Source organism: Manis javanica, chromosome 7, assembly GCF_040802235.1.
Source record: "Manis javanica isolate MJ-LG chromosome 7, MJ_LKY, whole genome shotgun sequence".
NCBI classification, from domain to species: Eukaryota; Metazoa; Chordata; class Mammalia; order Pholidota; family Manidae; genus Manis; species Manis javanica.
The window spans coordinates 125,658,295-125,678,005 of NC_133162.1; the positions used below are offsets into that span (position 1 = coordinate 125,658,295).

Here is a 19,711-nt window from a genome sequence, read left to right on the forward strand (position 1 = left end):
TAACTTATATAAGCAAGTATATTGCAAGAATTTTATCAAGAGAACTACTTGTGAAATGAAACTTTGTATTCCTTTGTGTATTTTAAATGGGAAAAGCAGAATAGAGGAAAGAAAACCGTGAAATATATCTTAACTTTAAATAGTACACGTATTAACACCCTTATATCAAAACAGTAGAGACATTAGAAAAAATCTACAAACCAATATCTCTCATTAATATAAATGCAAAAATACTTTACAAAATATTACCAAGTACAAGCCAACAGTATATAAAAAGTTGACTTGTCATGACCAAGTGTGATTTATTGCAAGAATGCAAGGTTGGCTTAGTATTTGAAAAATACACATTAACAGAAAGAGAAAACTCATGCATTTGATAAAACACAATACCCATTCATAATGCAGTCTTTCAGCAAATTAAGAAAATGAATATCTATAGAAAAACCTAAAGCTAATAATTATATTTAATGATGAAAGACTAAATGCTTTTCCTCTAGGATTTTAGCTAGTGCAGTAAGGCAAGGAAAAGAAATAAAAGGCACATTTTTTGTAGAGGAAAAGGAAAAGTGTCTTTTTTTTTTTTCATAGAAGACGTGATTTTATATGTAGAAAACTTTAAAGTGAGAGCAAACTACAGCTGTATTTGCTCTGTCGCCCTTTTTTGTGTGTGATCTGCTTAAGGTAGTTTTTATATATATTTTTTGCTGGTACAAGTATAAGATGGATACAACCATGTTGGTAAACAACTTGGCAATTTCTTATAAAGTCAACCATATGCAGTTCTCATGGGTATATCCAGTGAATGAATGAAATAAGTGTCTATACAAAATGTGAAAGAATGTTTGTAGCACCATTATTTACAATACCCCCAAATTAAAAACTACTTACTTGTCTATTAGTAGGTGAATGAATAAGTAAATTACATTATGTTCATACTGCTCAATAAGAACAAAGATATCACTGATACATACAACATGGATGAATCTCAAAAATATGCTGAGTTAAAGAAGTGAGACATAATAGAGTACATACTGCATTTTTACATTCATATAAAATTTTAGAACAGGCAAATTCATCTGTAACAAAAGAAAGCAAATCTGATTACCAAGGAGTAGGGAAAGGGGCGGTACTGCAGATAGCTAAGGCAGTTTTTGGAGAGTGACAGGAAGACTCTAAATCTATTAGAGTTGTGGTTCACTGTTGTATACTCCTAGTAAAACCCATCTTAGTAAAAACCATATGGGGGTGCTTTATTGTATGTAAGTTACACCTCAACAAGGTTCACTTTAAAGTAAAAAATAACGTTTTTTTAAATGGCTTAAATTAGCCTGAGCTTCAACAAAGCACAGATTTCTTGGTAGAAACTTTTTTATCTCGAGTATGCAGGCCAGGACTGACACCCAATAAATATTATTAATCAAATACCTGAAGGAAAGATAGAAGCAAGGTGACATAATAGGCTGGGAATAGAAGAACAAAGCTCCTTGGAGTTCAACCAGAGAGGCTCAAGGGCCAGAGTTCAAGTCTAGCTGAGGCTGGTGAATCTGTTGATTTTAAATTTTTTATTTAAATTTGTTCATCCTAACCTTTATTTTTCTATTGGAAAGGAATATGTTCACTGTAATTCGCTCCTGCTGGAATTACAGATAATGTCTTCTGGATGGCACACAGGGATTCCAACGATTAACTCTCTGTGGAGTACTTCATTTAGCAAATGATTTTATTGAAATAATATAAGGAAGCCTGTGTTAATAGTTTTTAAAAAACCAAGCCTGACTCAGCTGTTTGAGGACCAGGATTATGAAATAACATCTTATGCTTCAGGAGTATTTTAAGATTGAAACAGTTATAGTCCTATTTGCTTATGAAGAAACAGAAATGGTAGATAAGTAAAGCTCTAACCTGTGAAAAATTTTAATACTTGCATTTGATTTCTCTGTGTTAATGCTGAAGAAATTGCTGTAGGTTATACAACTCCATAAATGTTAAGTCTTCAATATTACCAGAGGGTACTTTTACAGGGAAGGATCATGTTATATTTCATATCTCAAAAATCAAATTGAGTCAGTGTATTCTGCTTTTTTAATCCTTTAAAATGTTATTGAAATATTCTTCAGAGTTTTGGAGAAAATTTGTGGTGGTGTGTACCTGCATCCCTGAAAGGGATGAGTGCTTTGGTGGCATATGCCCCCCCACTGACACCCCCAGATTTAGACTTCTGCCCTTACCTTCTGCCACTCAGCACTCTAGGACATGCTGGGCCTACCAGTAATTAGGTGCCAGTCATCCTTCTGAAGTCATCTGTATTTCATCCTTTTTTTTTTTTACCCTTATAACTCATTGGCTTACTTTTGCCCTCTTGTAAGGAGTTCATGCGTTTGGTTTTATGGGCTTCTTTGAATCAACAGATGTGGTTAATCCAGGGGTGCCTCATTGTGTTCTTACGTACAACACCTCTTGTAACTAGACGTAGATGTGTCCTTGAAGAGAGAAGAAAATAAACCCCACCCCACCCTGTTCACTTACCTCCAACTTTCCTGTGGAATACTCACAACCAGTTGGTGCTTAATGCATACAGAGCAGGCCTGGTATGTTGGCAGATGGGACTGCTTCCTTCTGGTCAGGGTCTTAATGGAGTTGTGCCAGCCTTCCTTACTCTCAGGTAGTAAAAACCACATCAGAATTATTTGAGGGTGTGGGTGATAGATTGCCTTCCTCACAATTATTTCGTATGCTGCTTGTGAAAAATTAATACCAAAATGATTGCATGAATAGCAGGCGAAAGCCCACGTTTGGCAATCACCATAATAATAATTGTTCCAGGCTAGAATCACCAATGTCTGTTACAAAGCCAGTGGATAAGTATGATGAGAAACAGGGCATTTATGTAGTCTCAAAGTCTCTCCCCTCAAGATACTATTAATTACAAAGGGAAAGGTAGCTTTGCACTGGAAAGATCTGGCACAGGCCATCTAAATCAGGTGATCTAAATTAGAACTAATATTCATGGGACAAATCAACATGTGTCGTTCCCACTTTCTTCCCACCCCCTCAGTTTGACATACATAGATGAATTTGAACAAGCTAAAATTTAGGTATAATTTTCTTCCCTCTGGTCCTTTCTGTGTATAAAATGTCCTAATGATTATCTCTGGACCATGATTTCCAAGACGGAGCAAAAACTTTGGTTGCTTTCAGACTATGCTATGCACCATACTATCTCAACACCTCTTGACTAGTGTATTTCTATACTTTGACAACATAGACACCTTTGATGTTATCCAGCCAGGTCATTTGCCTAATTGTTTGCCTCTCTGTACAAATACCTGTTTTAAAGTTTTAAACACTATGACTTTCTTAGTTCCCAGATGGGGTTCTTAGAAGGAACAAAGATGCTGCAAAGAGGTCCATACAGACCTGCATGGGATTTGTTAGGGCTAATTGGCAGCTACGCCTGTAGCACGCTGCAAGACCTCCATGTCTCCTGGGATATATTGGTCACCACCAACACTTGATCCATTTTCTTGGTGAACTTACCTGCAAACATCAGTGCTTTCAGTGACCTAGTGCTCATAAGATTCTGCAGTCGGCATTTGCCAACTCCCTGTTCCTAAAATGAAGGCCAATCATCATCTCCCCTCCACGGGAAGCCTGGCATTTAAGATGTTGACAGAATCACCAAAGACTAGCTAAAACACCTTTAAGCTTTTTATGGGTAGAACCATGTTTTATCCTCCTGGAAAATTCATTTTCTAAATAGACAAATTTTGGCTTGAATACAGGTAACTTTTCTCACTTATTATGTATTAATAAGGATAGGGAGATGGGAGAGATTGATGTAACGACATAAGTCAGTATTTGAATCCTTCATGCTGGCCGTGGTGACCTTCATGTTGGAAAGGGTCATTAATATTCCAGTGCATATTTTGCATGCATTAACAATTTTAAATTGTTTTGATTTAATTATAATTTATTGAAGATATAGATGCTTACTTTGAAGATGCTTTTATTTTACTCATTGCTTTGGAAAATCGTGTGAATTTATAGAAACAAAACATCTAAGTTGTGCAAGTATTTACACTGTGCCTTCTATATATGGTTGTGGTTTTAAAAAGGGCTTTAAAATGATTCAACCTAATGTAAGTAGTATTTTATCTCAGAGCACTGTAACTAATGGTAATAACACTGTCCCAACATCTTACAGAAGAAAATACTAGAGGGGTCAAAACACACATGAAAGGTGAAAACCTCATTCTCTGAGGCCACTTTTGTGGCTCTGCTCCAAACAAAGTTACATTTATTGACATCTGAGAAAAAAAAAGTTCCACTGCCCAGAAGTTAAATCAGACAATATGCTAACTTGGAGAAATGTTGCCTGAAACATAGAAGTCTTATTTGTAAAGTGTTGAGGTGGACTAGTGAGTGAATCTATAGTAGTTCTGCCAGAATTATTAGAAAGGCGCCTTTAGGTTAAAATGTCATAGCTTAATAAAAAGAAAATATGGAAACGTGTGTTAATGTTTTAAGGCAAGTGTTTGGAGGTATAATTTACAGATAATAACATGTATTCCATGAGTATATTATAATTCCATTATATTTACATGTAGTAAATATTCCATGAGTAGTTCTATGAATTTTGATAAATGAATGCAGTCATGTGACCACCCTCAAGATATAGGACATTTCTGTCACCCCAGAAAATGTTCTTGAAAGGATTTTGCAAAAGGTGGCTGTGACTCTTTGGATGAGCAGTGTGACGCAGCAAGCACTTTGCCACCGTGTTTGTGACTCCATGATGGGTGATCTCTAGTCCTCCGCTTTGGCTGCACTGTCTGCAAGGGTGGTAGCTTGGAATCTTATCAATATAAAACCTCTTCAATTTGACAGACTTGTCGGGTCTGTCTGAGAATTCCTGGCACTCTGTGTGCCAGTGATCAAACAGGGTTCAGAACTTCTCTTACCACTAAAGTTCTGTAGCTGTGGATGCAGGACTGGGCATTTACGTTTTAGGTATTCAACATTTTAGTATCACTTTGTTAGTTTAGATTTGCAAAATGTGTACTTTAAGAGAAACCTGGAAAATGAATGGGGTTTCCTACCAGAAATACACAGGCTAGGCAACCTGGCCTTTTAAAGGTGTGAATAATAGAGGAAACAGATTATGTTGCTTTGCTGCTTATTTATGCTTTTTTTGGCATCAAAAATGCAAATATATATTCCAAGTGACCTGTGCGAGTCACTGTTTTTTAGAACAACATTTTATAAATACAATTATAAGTGTCATCTATTCTTCTCACTATTAATGATCAGTCTGTCATGTAATTCTGGTTTGCCTGCCAGGCTTAAATGGAAAAGAATTTCCTTTCTTACTGTTAAAATTCCCACCAGGCCTATGGCCTTTGGTCAACTTTACCAAAGCAATTAAAGCTATTAACAAGGACACAGGTTTTATTTGACCATTACAGCTCAAGACAGAGAGCCCTAAATTGTTTGCTCCTGGGTTAGAGAAAAGTCACTAATTTGTTTAGCACTATCAATGTTTTTCTATATCCTCCCTTGTTGCCTGCAACAGCTAATGCAAGTGGGGGAGCCAGTTTTTTTGGCTGTGAAGCCTTCCAGGGTAACTGATCAAATTGGCAGGGACTTAGCTGCCTGCTGCTCTACTAAAAGCGTCTCAGCCAGTCTTCTCCCAGCTGGTATTTGCTCACCCTTGGCCCTTCTTTATCCCAAAGAGGGAAAGTGTAAACTGAATATACGTTTTTTTAAAAAAAGTTGTCAGCCACTTATTTACCCTAGCTCCTAAGGGAAAGAAGAATTTTTCTGAAAAGTAGTTTCCTAAAATAAAGGCATGTCTGTTCTTAAAATCTTTTGACATCCTTCAGAAAAAAAAAATTTAAGTCTTTCCAAGTATTTATATTTGCTAATTTACCAGTGCTTACTCTACTTAGCTGTGCTATCAACCTCACTTTTAAATTATGTTTGCAAAAGTTATTATACTTTTCTATAAATGGAAAAATCAGAATAAGTATTTCACATTAACATAATAGCTTTAAAATAATTTTGCAACTTTTTATTGCTATGTTCAGTAACAAATGGTCACTTTGAAAGAGCCAAATTCAATTTTAATATTTTATAGACATAGTATCTATAAACAGACTTGTAGTAAATTAATTTCTTGTGCTTCTATACCGTGATTGTGGTGGGCAGAATAATGCTCCCCCTCTCCAAAGATAGGAGGTTCTAATACCTGAAGCTTGTAAATGTTACTTTATTTGAAAAAGAGATCTCCATGGATATAATTAAATTAAGGGCCTTGAGAGGGGGAGATTATCCTGGATTATCCAGGCCAGCTCTAAATGCCTTCACAGATGTCCATATAAAAGAGAGGCAGAGGGGAATTTGACACATGTAAAGAAGGCAGTGTGAAGGTGGAGACCAAAATCATGATATGGCAGAAGCTGTAAAAGGCAAAGAACAGATTCTTCCCTCCAAAATGAGTGTAGCCCAGCTTACAACCTTGAGTTCAAGCACAGGAAACTAATTTCAAATTTTTGGGATTTGTGAGAATATAATCCCAAAGAGAATATAAATCTGTTGTTCTTAAGCCACCAGACTGATGGTGATGTGTTATAGCAGGAACAGGGCGCTGGACCAAAGGTTTTGGTCCCAGAGGTGGGTTGCTGATGTAACAAATACCTAAAAATGTGGAAGTGGCTTTGGAACTGGATAGTGGATAGAGATTGGAAAACTTTTGAGGCACATGCTGGAAAAAGCATAGATTGCCTTAACCTTGGAAAAGTTTATGGTAGATTTGTTACAGCAGACATAAACTAATACAATGACATTGTTTTACATTTAGCCCTTAATTAAATGTTTGCTTTAGTTTCCATTTCAGTTGATTTATCCTAGGTTATTGCTAGGAGTCATAAAACATTTTGAGGAATACTTGATTCTACTTTTGCATATATTATTTTCTTTTTGCCAATGAAGAACTTAATAATTTATCTACTTTATTGATTTTTAAAATCTGATGCCTGAAACATATTGATTTGAAACATATGTATTGTTTTATCTGACAGTCCTTATTCATTTTTGTGGAAATTCACTGCCTGTTCTTCCTCTATGGGTAGGATTGTTAACAATGTCACCTTGACTTATATTTATCCTCTGAGGACCTCAGATATATATGACAAAAGAAGAACTTTAAGACATTGAAATTGTCTTAACTGTCTTAATCAGATGTGGACTTAAGTTGTTAAGACTTAAAATGAATTTAGTTAAATGCAATGTAGACAACATTTTCAAGCTAAAAAATACATTGATAAGTAAACCATGTGCTTAGTAGAATATTGGAAAGAACACAATGATGAAGAAAAATTTTTTGAAGTATGGTCCCTACCCTCATGGGCACTTATAAGTGCTTGCACCTCAGATTCTGTAATTCTGCTCATTAGAATCTAACCCATTATCTGATTTAATGATGGTTCCTTCCCAGCTCTCTCTTCATAGTTGCTGACAATGTTGGGCTTATAATTTGTTGGGGGAAGGCATACATTAAACAAATAAACTCAAAAGAAGTATATTTTATATATGAATTTGATTTTGAGAAGGTCTGTAAAGGAAAATAATAGATGTTACAGGAGACTACCAAGGTGCACCTACTTTAAATGAATGTTCAGATAAGGCCTTTTTCAAAGAGATGGCTTGGAAGCTAAAACCTAAAGAATGAGTATTCTTTTCCTCGCTTTTCCTGCTGCTGCCTTTATTCTGAGGTAGAAAACTTTCTTAAATTAAAAGAAGATGCATAGGCTTCTGTCATCAAAATATGTCCAGAATCCAGCTACTGTCTACTTCCACTGTCCAGCCAGTCCACAGTCCAAACACCACCTTGTCCAACGTTAGCCTAGACTCACAGAAGCCTCCTGGCTGTTCTTCCTGCTTCTAACCTATTCTGCTTACAGTCTAGTCTCAATAGAGGGATGCTGTTAGAAGGGAAGTCAAATTTGGGCATTCTTCTGCCCATATCTTCCAGTAATTCCCACTCTTAGGATAGAAGCCAGTGCCCTTGTAAGAGCTTCCGAAGTTCTCCATGATCAGACCCACGGCTTCTCTCCACCTTGGTCTTTCTTCTCTCTTCCTCATTCACTGCTTCAGCCACACAGGTCTCCTCAGTGAGCCCATGCCAGACACATTTCATGGACTTTGCACATGGCCCTCCCTTTGCATGGAATGCCCTTCCTTCAGTTCTGCCTGCCTTGATTTCTCACTGCCTTCTAGTTGTGATGCATTGGTAATCTCTGCAGGCTTTACCTGATTATAGTGAGTGAAACTTGGAGACAGAAAGGAGTTCCTGGCTGGGGCTGCCATGTAGGAATAGTAAGAGATGGGCCTTCTTTTGGCCCCAGAGTCCAGTAATCTGCAGACATTACCTGGCCACGCTGTAGGTCAGGAATTATGCCAGACTGTGACTACCTGTACACTGGGTATGAGATCTGTCACACCAAGGGACACATGACTGCCCACTTGCCCCTTCTCTTCGTTGCTGTGTTTCAACAGGCTTCTGTTTACTCAGCCCCATTCATTGAAAACTCAGCTCCTAGTTCATGGCCACTTGTCCAACTCACCTCGTCCATGAGGCTGTAGGTAACTTCAGTATCCAACTGGACAGACAGCTCATCCAGTTCCCTTTGGCATTCTCATTTCAGTGACCTTTTCTTTTAAATATTATATTCTTAGACCAAAATCCCTTGTCCTTTAGTTCACTTCCTTGGTACTGATGCAGAAATAGTAAGTCATTAAATATTCCTATCCATTGGACTTGTCACTTTCTCTATACGTCAACAACCCTTCTCTTTATATACTAAATTCACATGGTCTGAGGATAGGGAAGGTAGATCTCCCACAGGAAAATCAGAATGGCACTTCTAGAAGAAAGGTAGGTAGGATGCTAGGTGGTAAAAACAGACACTGCATGTTTCCATTGTGTGATGATGATTTTCTGTTTACTTGCTTGAAATAAATAGTCCTGAATATTATAATTGTATGAATAGGTTCTAAGAAAATGGTCTCTTAAAAACCATGTAAAATTAAAGTACTTGTTTATTTAGTGAAAGGATGATTTCTAATTTTGTTCTGCATAGTTCAGAGAGCTTCCAAATCTTCCAAAAAGAAGGCCAAATATAAACATCAGCAAAAATGGAAGAAAGGAAATAAGTGGCTTTATACCAATCTTATGTAAACTTTAAGTGTTTATAAAATAATTAAGGTTTGAGATTAGTCAGTCAATTCTTTCTTCTCAGGAGCCTGTGTGGTGTACTTGAAATTGTGAACCAGCTGTCCTGCCCAGCAGGCTTTGGGGACATGACCTTTCCCGTACAGCAGGTATATATTAAGGACATGTAAATGGATTTTAATATTAGAGCAAAATATAATTAGAAAAGCAAATCTGCTACAGAAACATCATACCATGCATTACAAAACCAAATGTAAATAATTTGGATTAGATCCACACCATTGGGTATCTCTAGTAGCATAAATAACAGAATTGGTTGTATAAAAATAACTCCTCATGAATGCTCCTCTGTCCTTTCATTTGAATATTTGTAAAATGCTTCACTCTGTCTCTAGCCCCATTTACAGCCAATGTGGGAAAATTTGTTTAAATGCATTGTGTTTGGACATGAAGATAGATGGTAATAAATCACACTTCTCTGGATTTGCTTTGAGTTGCTTTTCTGATGGTTTGATGGATTTTGCCCATGCCATCTGTATACCCTTCCCTAGTCTTACTTTGGGTCATGACATAATTTTTAGGGTGACTGACAGTTTGTGATAATCCACAGACATAAACTACTTTTTTTTCTCTGTCCCTATTTTTTGTTTGTTATCAGTATACTATCCCAACTGCACAATAGGCCATGTCCAAGTATAATTTACTGTGAGCCTGAGGTTTTTTCTATTTACTTTGGTCACTCTCTAACTCAAGTTACTTTAATACTCCTCACCAAGAACATTACTTTCATTATATGCTGTCATAACCACAATGGAGGATTAAGCAAATATGTACGAACCAAAATAAGGATTCAGTGTTTACTTGTGATAAAGGTCAATGAATGTAAAGGCCAGCTTTAAATAGTTTAAAGATGTCTCTCTTGTTTTCTAAATAAAGGGGAAATGGGCTACACACAATTACACACAACTTAGTGTGAACGAATGTGTGAAAAATATCTTCACGTAGGGTAGTGTATTTTTTAATGCTCCTGCAGTACGCTAATGGCATACGATTTCGTTTAACAGCTCGGTGTGTTGTAATCAAGAGTGTGAATAGGCAATCAGATACTTCTGTGAAATTCTGCTCCCCAAAGAATTCATGGCAAGCCTGTTGCTATGGTGCAGTCTCACCTGGGACTTGTTTAGCTTCTTTCTCAATCAGATATATTGACAATAATGAGCTTAAAAACAGAAATCCTCATAGAAAATTCAGAGTGGAGAAATCCACACAGATAAATGAAGCAATGTGACTTTTCCTTCTTTTTCTTCTTGCATTTATGGGTGCTTATTTGTGGTCCCAAGAGTCTTAATATCCACTGAAGGCATTACTGTCTCACTGTCAAGTGAGCTGGATGTCATAGAAGGTACTGTTTATTAGATGGGAAACCATGGAAAAGGTAATCTCTAAAAATTGCAAACCGGATTCTCTCCATCCACAGCTGCGCCCCTGGAACTTTAGAAACTGTTAATTGTTTGATCACCCATCAGGCTACTATTTAGTAATGCCATCTTAATGTAGATAATGCGAAAGAAAGGCTTATGAGTCAACAGTTATTGAATTGAAGGAGATGATCACATCAGAGTAAAATAACAAGCCAGGCAGTGAGACCTTTGATGGATTACTTACCTAGGCTTGTATTATTTTTAAGAGATTATTATCTTTTCTCTACCTCGAAGTCAATTTCATTGCCACACTTTGTAGGTTATGGCATGAGCCTGAAAGACAGTGACAAAGAGCACCAACTCTGGGTCACACCCTAGCCCTTCATGTCCTTGCTTTGCCATTTACCTGTTGCATGACCTTAGATACTCATGGTCTGCATCGCAGAACTGAGAACAATAATACATACCTTGTGGAATGGTTGTAGAAATTAAATAAGATGTGCTTAGCACACAGAAGTCATTCACTGGCTTTTGGTTGTACTCGGCATTCACGGTATGCATGGGAAGCATTAGAACTGTATCTGGCTCATAGTAAGCACCTACTAAATAATAACAAGCAATACTAGTATCGTAATTCCTTAAATGAATTGAACACAAAGGAGGAAATATTAGAGAATGGTTAAATTTGATGTATTGTGTCATAAAAAATTTTTTAGTCGTGTGAATGAGATGGGATAGTGAGCCAGAAAACATCCAAGCCCTTCTATATTCTATCCTAGAGTGCAACGCTGCTCAATCTAGAGTCATCGACTCTGCAGCCTTTGCAATGAAAATATTGCTGTTCTTCAATTATATGGAGCTAAGTATTTGCCATATAAACCAACTTAGTGTGTGCTGCTGAGAAAGTACAGATATGCCAAATGGTGTATTCTTATCTACTATTTGATATTCTTCACATTCATTACACAATACTATTAAAGTGCTTGGTTTCAATTATAAATGTTTATTTTAAGAGATAAATTCACAGATGTGAAACTAAAGTGATAATTTAGGTTTAGATTCAAGGAGAGTGAGGGGTAGCCATAGCCTGCCCTGCGGTGATCCTTTCTAAAGCCCTTAGTCACATGGCTGATGGATTCAGAAGATGGCAAACTGCTATCCTCTCTTTCCAGAGGGACCCAGTCTTCTCACCCTTGCTCGCACATGTATGCAGGCAGGCAGGTCCCAGACACTAAGGCTGATGGCACCTCTGAGGCAGGTATAGGCCAGCATGCTGGCCTCTGCTTACCTGAGCATCTGACCCTGGACAGGAACACAAACTGAACCAGATGCTCTGCTGACTATTGGCATCAGGCATTCTGTTCAGAGGTGGCTTCTCACCACATCTACTTCCTGCTTTTAGAAGAAAAGACAGTTAAAGAATCCAGCTCTATCACTTCGTGTCTGGCAACTGGGGATGTAACTTTGTTGGCATGAAAATTACTGGCCAAATATCTCCAGGAAACAAGCGGAAAATAGTTATTCTTCAGTATTTTCTTAAAATAGATGAAAGGAAAGAATTTTTTAAATTAATATAATTAATGTATAATAATAGTTTCAGATGTACAACATGATTCAATGTGTGTATATACTGTGAAATAATCACATCAAGTCTAGTTAAGAAATATCTTAATCAAAATGATGAGAAATACTGAGTGAAGACTATGTTGCCTTAACTCAGTAACTGAATATTAAAGAACTTAATGTATTTCTCCACCATCCCTATACTGTTCCTTGGCATTGATTCTCTGATATCTTCAAGCTGGCTATATAAGGAAAATCATGCATTTTAATTTTGTGAGGGTCATGAGTGTCCTTAAACTTCCTGAGATAACTTTTTTGAAATTTAATAAATAGAAAAAAATGGAGCATATAGTAGTGGCAAGAAACAACCACTCTTCTCTTACTCATTTGTCATGAGTGGTGCTTCAGCCACTGTTTTCTTATGATTTCATATACAAATTGGATTCTCTTCCAACAGGCACATGAAAATATGTTGCACATCACTAATCATCAGGGAAATGCAAATTAAAACCACAATGAGATATCAACTGATACCAGTTAGAATGGCCACTAACCAAAAGACAAGAAAAACAAATGCTGGTGAGGATGCAGAGAAAGGGGAACCCTCCTGCACTGTTAGTGGGAATGTAAATTGGTGCAACCGCTGTGGAAAGCAATACGGAGGTTCCTCAAAAAACTAAAAGTAGAAATACTATTTGACCCAGCAACTTTATGGCTAGGAATTTACCCGAAGAAAATAAAATCCATGGTTCAAAAGATATATGCGCTCCTATGTTTATCACCACACTGTTTGCAATAGCCAAGATATGGAAGCAACCTAAGTGTCCATCAATAGATGAATGGATAAAGAAGATGTGGTACATATACACGATAGAATATTATTCGGCCATAAAAAGAAAAAAATCCTGCCATTTGCAACAACATGGATGGATCTAGAGGGTATTATGCTTGGTGAAATAAGCCACATGAAGAAAGACAAATACCAAATGATTGGTGGAATATAAAAAAAGCAAAACACAAAACGGCACTAGACTCGTAGACACTGAGAATGACTAGTGGTTACCAAGGGGGAGGGCAATGTGTGAGGGAGGCGGAGTGTTGAGCCACTGTGATGTGCATTTGATAATAAAAAACAAATGGGTCCTCTTTATATGAGGATTAAGAGGAGAGAACAGAAAATGACAAAGCAGAGCTACTGAGAACAGAATATGATCAGAAGATGAAAGAAGTAAACCATTCATTGAGTGATAAAATAACACTGTACAATGTTATTTGTTATATAAACTAAAGAGCGTAGTAAAAATGGAATCCAGGACATCATTCCATGGTCTAAGTGACAGTTGGCCCTTGAACAGCATGGGACTTGGGGCACCGGCCACCAACACAGTTGGAAATCCACAAATAACTTTTGACTACCGGGAGACTTAACTACTAATAGCCTAAATGTTGACCAGAAGCCTTATTAATAACATAGTCAATTAACATATATTTTGTATGTTGTATGTATTATATACTATAATCTTGTAATAAAGTAAGCTAGAAAAAAGAAAATGTCTCAAGTTTTCACATCTCCGAAACATTTTCCAATATATTTATTGAAAAAACTCCACATATAAGTAGACCTTCATAGTTCAAACTTGTGTTGTTCAAGGGTATACTGTGTTTTTTCCTTCTACTTAGGAATTAAAAATATATTGCAAAATTTTTGGCAAGTGAACCTCAGGGGAGAACATAGTACTTTTTATTTCAATATATAAAGTACTTTATAGCACCTAATTCTTTCAAAACAGCTTGACAGTTTACCCAGTGTTAACTTCTTGTTCATATTCTCATACCAACTCCTCTTTGATGTGGATCTTATCCCCATTTTACAGATGATGTAACCTGGGGTTTACAAGTACTAAAGTGACTTGTCTGATATGAAGCAGCTAGTAAATGACAGAACCTAGATTCAGATCTGGGTTGGACCCCACCTCCTATAATCCTTCCATCTTTGTTCTGTTGTACCTCAAACTGTATGGCTTTAAAGAAGCTTGGAAGCTTCCAGACCCTAGGGCCTGGGTTGGCAAACACCAGTCCGCAAGCCAATTATGGCCTTCTGCCTGTTTTTGCTTGTTTGTTTCTTTGTTTATAGCCTGCAGGTTTTACATTTTTTAATGGTTTAAAAATATTCAGAAGAATATTTCATGACATCTGAGAATTAGATGAAATTAAAATTTCTGTGTCCATAAATGGAATGTTTTATTTTATTTTAAAACACAACCATGCTCGTTCCTTCATGTTACTGACTATGACCGCTTTCAACATTACCAGGGCAAAAGTGGATCTTACCATCCACCAAGCCTAAAATAGTATTATCCGGACCTTTATAGAAAAGTTTGCCAACCAAAATCTGTGATGAGAAGTTTTTTATGGAACTTGAAAGTTCCTCAAAGCTGTCACACACCGCAGGGCTTTTGACGGTCCCGACAGCTCACGAGGCAGATGGGGTTTGCCTTGCTGCACCAGGCAGCCGTGGACTGGGATGCCAAACTCCCATCAACACCACAAAGCTTTCCACATTCACAGACTTTCTAGGTACCTGATTTTGTTTGGCATCTTAAAATGTGGGTTTATTTTGACATTTCACTTTGAATGTTTTAATTCAATTCCCCACTCTCTTGAGGAGAAACTTCACATCAGATACAGTCCTCTCTGTTCCTACGGCCCCCACACACTTCCCGAGTCTGATTGTGAAGCTCATGTGTTCTTTCTCTGGCTCGCTGCCTCTCTCTCTCCTCCCCTCTTTCTCTCGCTCTTCCTCTCTGCCCACCCCAGTGCCTGGCCCATAGTAGGTACTCAGGTTTAAACAAATGAATAAATGTATAATCAAGTCAGTCTTTTAAATTACAGCAAGGAAAGCCATAATACTAGTTTCAACCATGTAGTTAAGGCCTTCCACTACTGGATTTTGTGAAAGTTAATAGTGTATTGACAGGACTAGAAGCCAGTAGAAAAGAAATTAGAAATGCGAATTTCGAGACTGTTTTTTCAGAATTTGGCTTAAATTTAGTCCAGAATTTTGGGTTTTTAAAAAATATATACAAAAAAAACTGAAGTACACATCAGTGGATGAGTGTATAAACAAAATGTGATTTATACATAAAATGGAATGTCATTCAGCCTTAAATAGAAAGGAAATTCTGACACAGGCAATGGCATAAATGAATCCTGAAAACGTGCAAAGTGAAATAGGCCAGTCACAAAGGACAAATATTGTATGACTCCACTTATGGGCGGTACCTAGAATACCCAAATTCATGGAAACAGAAAATAAAATGGTAGTTGTCACAGACTCAATGAAGGGAAAAATTAAGAATTATAATTTAATAAAATCTGAGTATGGCATTTCAATTTGAGAATATGAAGTTCTAGAGATGATGGTGGCGACAGGCAACAGTGTGAATGTGCTTAATGCCACTGTACTGTACACTTTAAAGTATTAAAATGGTAAATTTTATGTTATGTATATTTTACCACAAAAAAATACTACAAATACTGTTCAAAATTATATAATAAAATAACTACCCTTTCAAACCACTAATATTGTTAGTTTATCAAATGAAATTTTAACATCTGATATACAGTATCTAAGTGATTCAGTGCTAACAATTTAAAACTTGAAGTCAAGTGTAGCATTTCTTCCATATTTTATTTCCAAAAAGTATGTTGATGTATAGAATTTTTAAGAAAATACGTAGATTTGGTTTTTGATGACACTGAGTACAAGTTGCTTTTTTCTTCCTTATTAGCAGTTTATAGAAGAAAGTAAATAAAACTATAGAGCAAGTTGAGAAGCACTTAAGAATAGCAATTCTTTTATTAAAAAGTCCAGCAAAGTTTCAAGAGAAATATGTGTAGTGTAATCCATTATATTAGTTTGCTATATAGCATATATTTTCAAATAAGGTATTTATTAGTGTTGTCATGTATTTCATGCCCTTCAAGAAAACTGATTCTTAAAACATTCTCTTCAAATAAGTCAGAATTGGAACATTCAATTAGTAGTAAAAATTAGCATCTTAGTATGGTTTTATATGAACAACCCTTGCTCTATTTTATTTATAAAACTTAATAACAAATTAATGCCAAGGTAAAAGAAATTAAATATTCACCAAGAAAGTATAAAATCACCCTACAAATATAGCATTCCCTTTCTCAACCATTAGAACTTGACCCAAATTTAAGTTTCTTGAGTATACATCAAGAAGAAAATTTTCTACATTGTCCAGCATATGTAAGTTATATAAGTCTTTTTTAAAGCAACTGCCTGGCTTTTCTTTTCTGAATAATTGCTCTTTGAAATTATTCCCATCAGTACGTTTGGAGTTACTTTGATCCTTTCTAGAAATTGCCTGGAATCCTATTATATAGGTATATATAGTATATTTAACTAGTTCCTCGTTGATGGATGTTAGATTGTTTACAATTTAGATTAGTTGGTTTTGTGTACTTTTCCAAGTATACACAAAGTCGTAACAGTAGAACTGAGGGGCCAATGTGTAGGTGCATTTTTTTCTTTTTTTTAGATGCTATTAAATTGCCCTTCCAAGAGTTTGCATCAGTTTACATTTCCATAGTACCTTTTCTCCACAGCCTTACCAACGCTGTGCTTATTTAAATCTGATGAGGGCTGTTACTCATGTTAGAATGGGCCCTTACAGGTCATTGGAATATTATTGAATCCCTTAGCGTTCTTTAATAGCTTCAAAAAAACAAAAATATCAATTTTCCTCTCCATCAGAATACCATTTGCCAGGAATTGGATGGCTTCATAAGAAGGATCTATCCTGGTAGTATTCAAACAGTTCTTTATTTCTTTAAGCCCTTTTATTTTTTTCTTTCTCCTTAGTTTTCATAATTAGATTTTAATTAACGAAGTCATATGCTAGTTGTAAGAAGTGAAACAGTGTCAATAATTTTTTGATACTTTCTCGATCCTGTCCTCCCTAGGTAATGAATTGTACTGATCTGCGATGTTCCTATCAGTTTTCTCCCTGCTCAAACTCATGGAGTTTTCTTATTTTCTTGTTTTGCTGTTTTATTCAGCTCTTCAACTGGCTTTTTCACTAAACTGTATAATGGTCGTTCTGAGGCAACAGATAAAGATCCAACTCATTATTTTTAGTAACTACGTAATAGTTTTCACATGTCCTTATATGTAGTGTAGAGATTCCACAGTTAGTATTGCCATGTAGGTAGACAAAGTGTTTCTAACAATACAATTAATACTTCATATATACAGTTGCTTTTATATCTGTAGATATCCAAAAGTAGATTGCATTTTTTAATATGTATTTTTAATTTTAATAAAAGTTACCATGTTATTATCCCAAAAAGTTATAACAAATCACACTAACAGGAATAATATGTGCAAGTGCCCTTTTTCCTGGCTCCTCCCCAGTCCTGGATGTTACCACTTTTTAAATGTTTGTAGGATGGTGAAAAAGACATTGTTACTTTCTCTTTCACTTTATGAATGAAATTGAGCACTTTTTTTCTGATATTATAATTAGCATTTACATTTCATCTTGCTATGTTTTTGTAAAATTTGTTTATATGAGATTTTTAATGCCTATGTTACAAACATTTGTTTTTCTCTTTTTATTTTTGTCACTTGACTTTGTATCATCTTTTGGCATATTAAGTTTTATTTTTATGTAGTTAAATATGGCTGGCTTTTTTCCCTCTTGATTTTGGGATTTCATGTGGTCTTTAAGGTTAGAGGTCTTTATCATCCTAAGGTTATAAAATATAGGTTATAAAATAGGTCATCTTTTTATATATCTGGGGATTTTTTTCTACATCAGTTATAGAACTTGATGTGGGTGTGTGATGTGCATGTGTGTGTATGATTTGAGGTGGTAATCGAGATTTGTTTTCTCTAATTATACCAGCAGTTCTTTTCCCATTGAATGCAATTCTACCTTTGTCATAATTAGTGAGCTCCCACATATACTAGCATCTGGCTGTTTAATTCTTATTACATTCCAGGGCTTTATTTGATTTGGAAAGAAAGTTTTGAAGCAGTAAAGTCTATTATGGTTCTAAATATAACCTTCAGGAATAGAAAAAGACAAGCTTAATTTTTTCAGCTTCCTATAATGGAAGAACAAGAATTTAGAGTTCCATGCCCGGCTCTTCACTGATTAATTATGTGAGCTTAAGCAAGTCATTTATTTTGCCTCTCCCATGCTAAGATTGCTCAATTCAGTAATGGCCTTTACTTTTGTAAGGATAAGTGAAAATATATGTGGAGTATTAACCAACAGTTGATGTTCATTCAGTAGTACCTACTACTATTAGAATTATGACTTAACAAAAATGAGACAGTAAGGTATTTGATAGCAAATTATCCCTGTCCCAAATGTAAGCAGATATATTTCTTCCTGAATATATTGTATACAAGAGAAAAAGAATCCTAAATCTGGTAATTTAGAGATCCTTTCATGTAAGTAAATTACTTGGATCAATAAAAATAACATATTCAAATCTGGCACTTCTTTTTTTAAGAATTCTTTTCCTTTTTTTTCTCCTAAGAGCCACATAGACCTAACACAAGTAAAAAGCAGCTATTAAATAAGGGTAACAAAGTAAATTAAAATTGCTTTTATATATAGCTAACCAGTAGAAGGAGCTGGATGTTAGGAGAGAAAGCAGGAGAGTCAGAGAAACACAGAGGGACATTGAATGTGGAACCACGAGGAGCAGCGCACTTGCGGACGTGCAGACTGGAATGGGTGCAAGTCTGGATGCAGACGCACTGAGGTTGCCCTCAGCCCGTATAGCTCGATGTGCCGTGTTCTGTGCTAAGGCGTTTAGTGTTCCTTGTAGGTTATATATGTCCCTCAGTTAGCAGTAATACATTTCTCAAAAATGCCAGGACTATTTCTGGAGGTTTAGAAAGGAACAATGTTAGTGAAGTTATATGGATAAAGTGTAAAATTTAAATTAAGATGATAAAAAATATTGAGTACTTCCTATACCTCTTAAGCTGGATAACAAGCCTTCACAAAGAACTATTTAATTGTTCAGGCACAACTAATAAATGGGCATTCTAATTTCACTAAGCCCCTCCACATTTAGCCATTTTAGCAATACACACATTTTAGCCTTAAAAGACCTACATAGTGGAAGGAATAAACAAGTGTAGAAGTGAGCCTAGTGACTAAAAAAAGTATAATCATAGGAAAAGATCTACCTGCACTACATTGTATTTTTTTTTCTCCCCATTACATTTCATTAGGTTACTAACCAAACCTTAAATTAATCATTTTTTAAATTAGCCCTTACTTGCTGGTACTATTTGTTAAACCTACTGAAGAAAGATTAAATTTATCCTTGTTTTTGTTTCTATTATCATTTTTTTATTTTTTTCTGTGTTTGCAATAACTAGCCCACTTAGAGGAAGTAGGAGACTGGTCATTTATTCTCAGTTTTCCATTTTGGCAAATAA

General features: G+C 35.9%; 1 protein-coding gene across 17 annotated transcripts in view; it reads left to right on the forward strand.

Moving 5' to 3' along the window:
* Positions 1 to 19,711, forward strand: part of PKP4 (plakophilin 4) — a 222,016-nt gene that overhangs the window by 88,258 nt on the left and 114,047 nt on the right. The window contains exon 2 of one of the 17 annotated variants that reach the window (XM_073241502.1): positions 9,300 to 9,381. The exons of the other annotated variants lie outside the window; for them this stretch is intronic. Within the exon in view, the coding sequence (XP_073097603.1) occupies positions 9,361 to 9,381 (21 nt within the window). The 5' untranslated portion in view covers positions 9,300 to 9,360. The remainder of the gene's footprint in view (positions 1 to 9,299; positions 9,382 to 19,711) is intronic. 17 annotated transcript variants of the gene reach the window in all.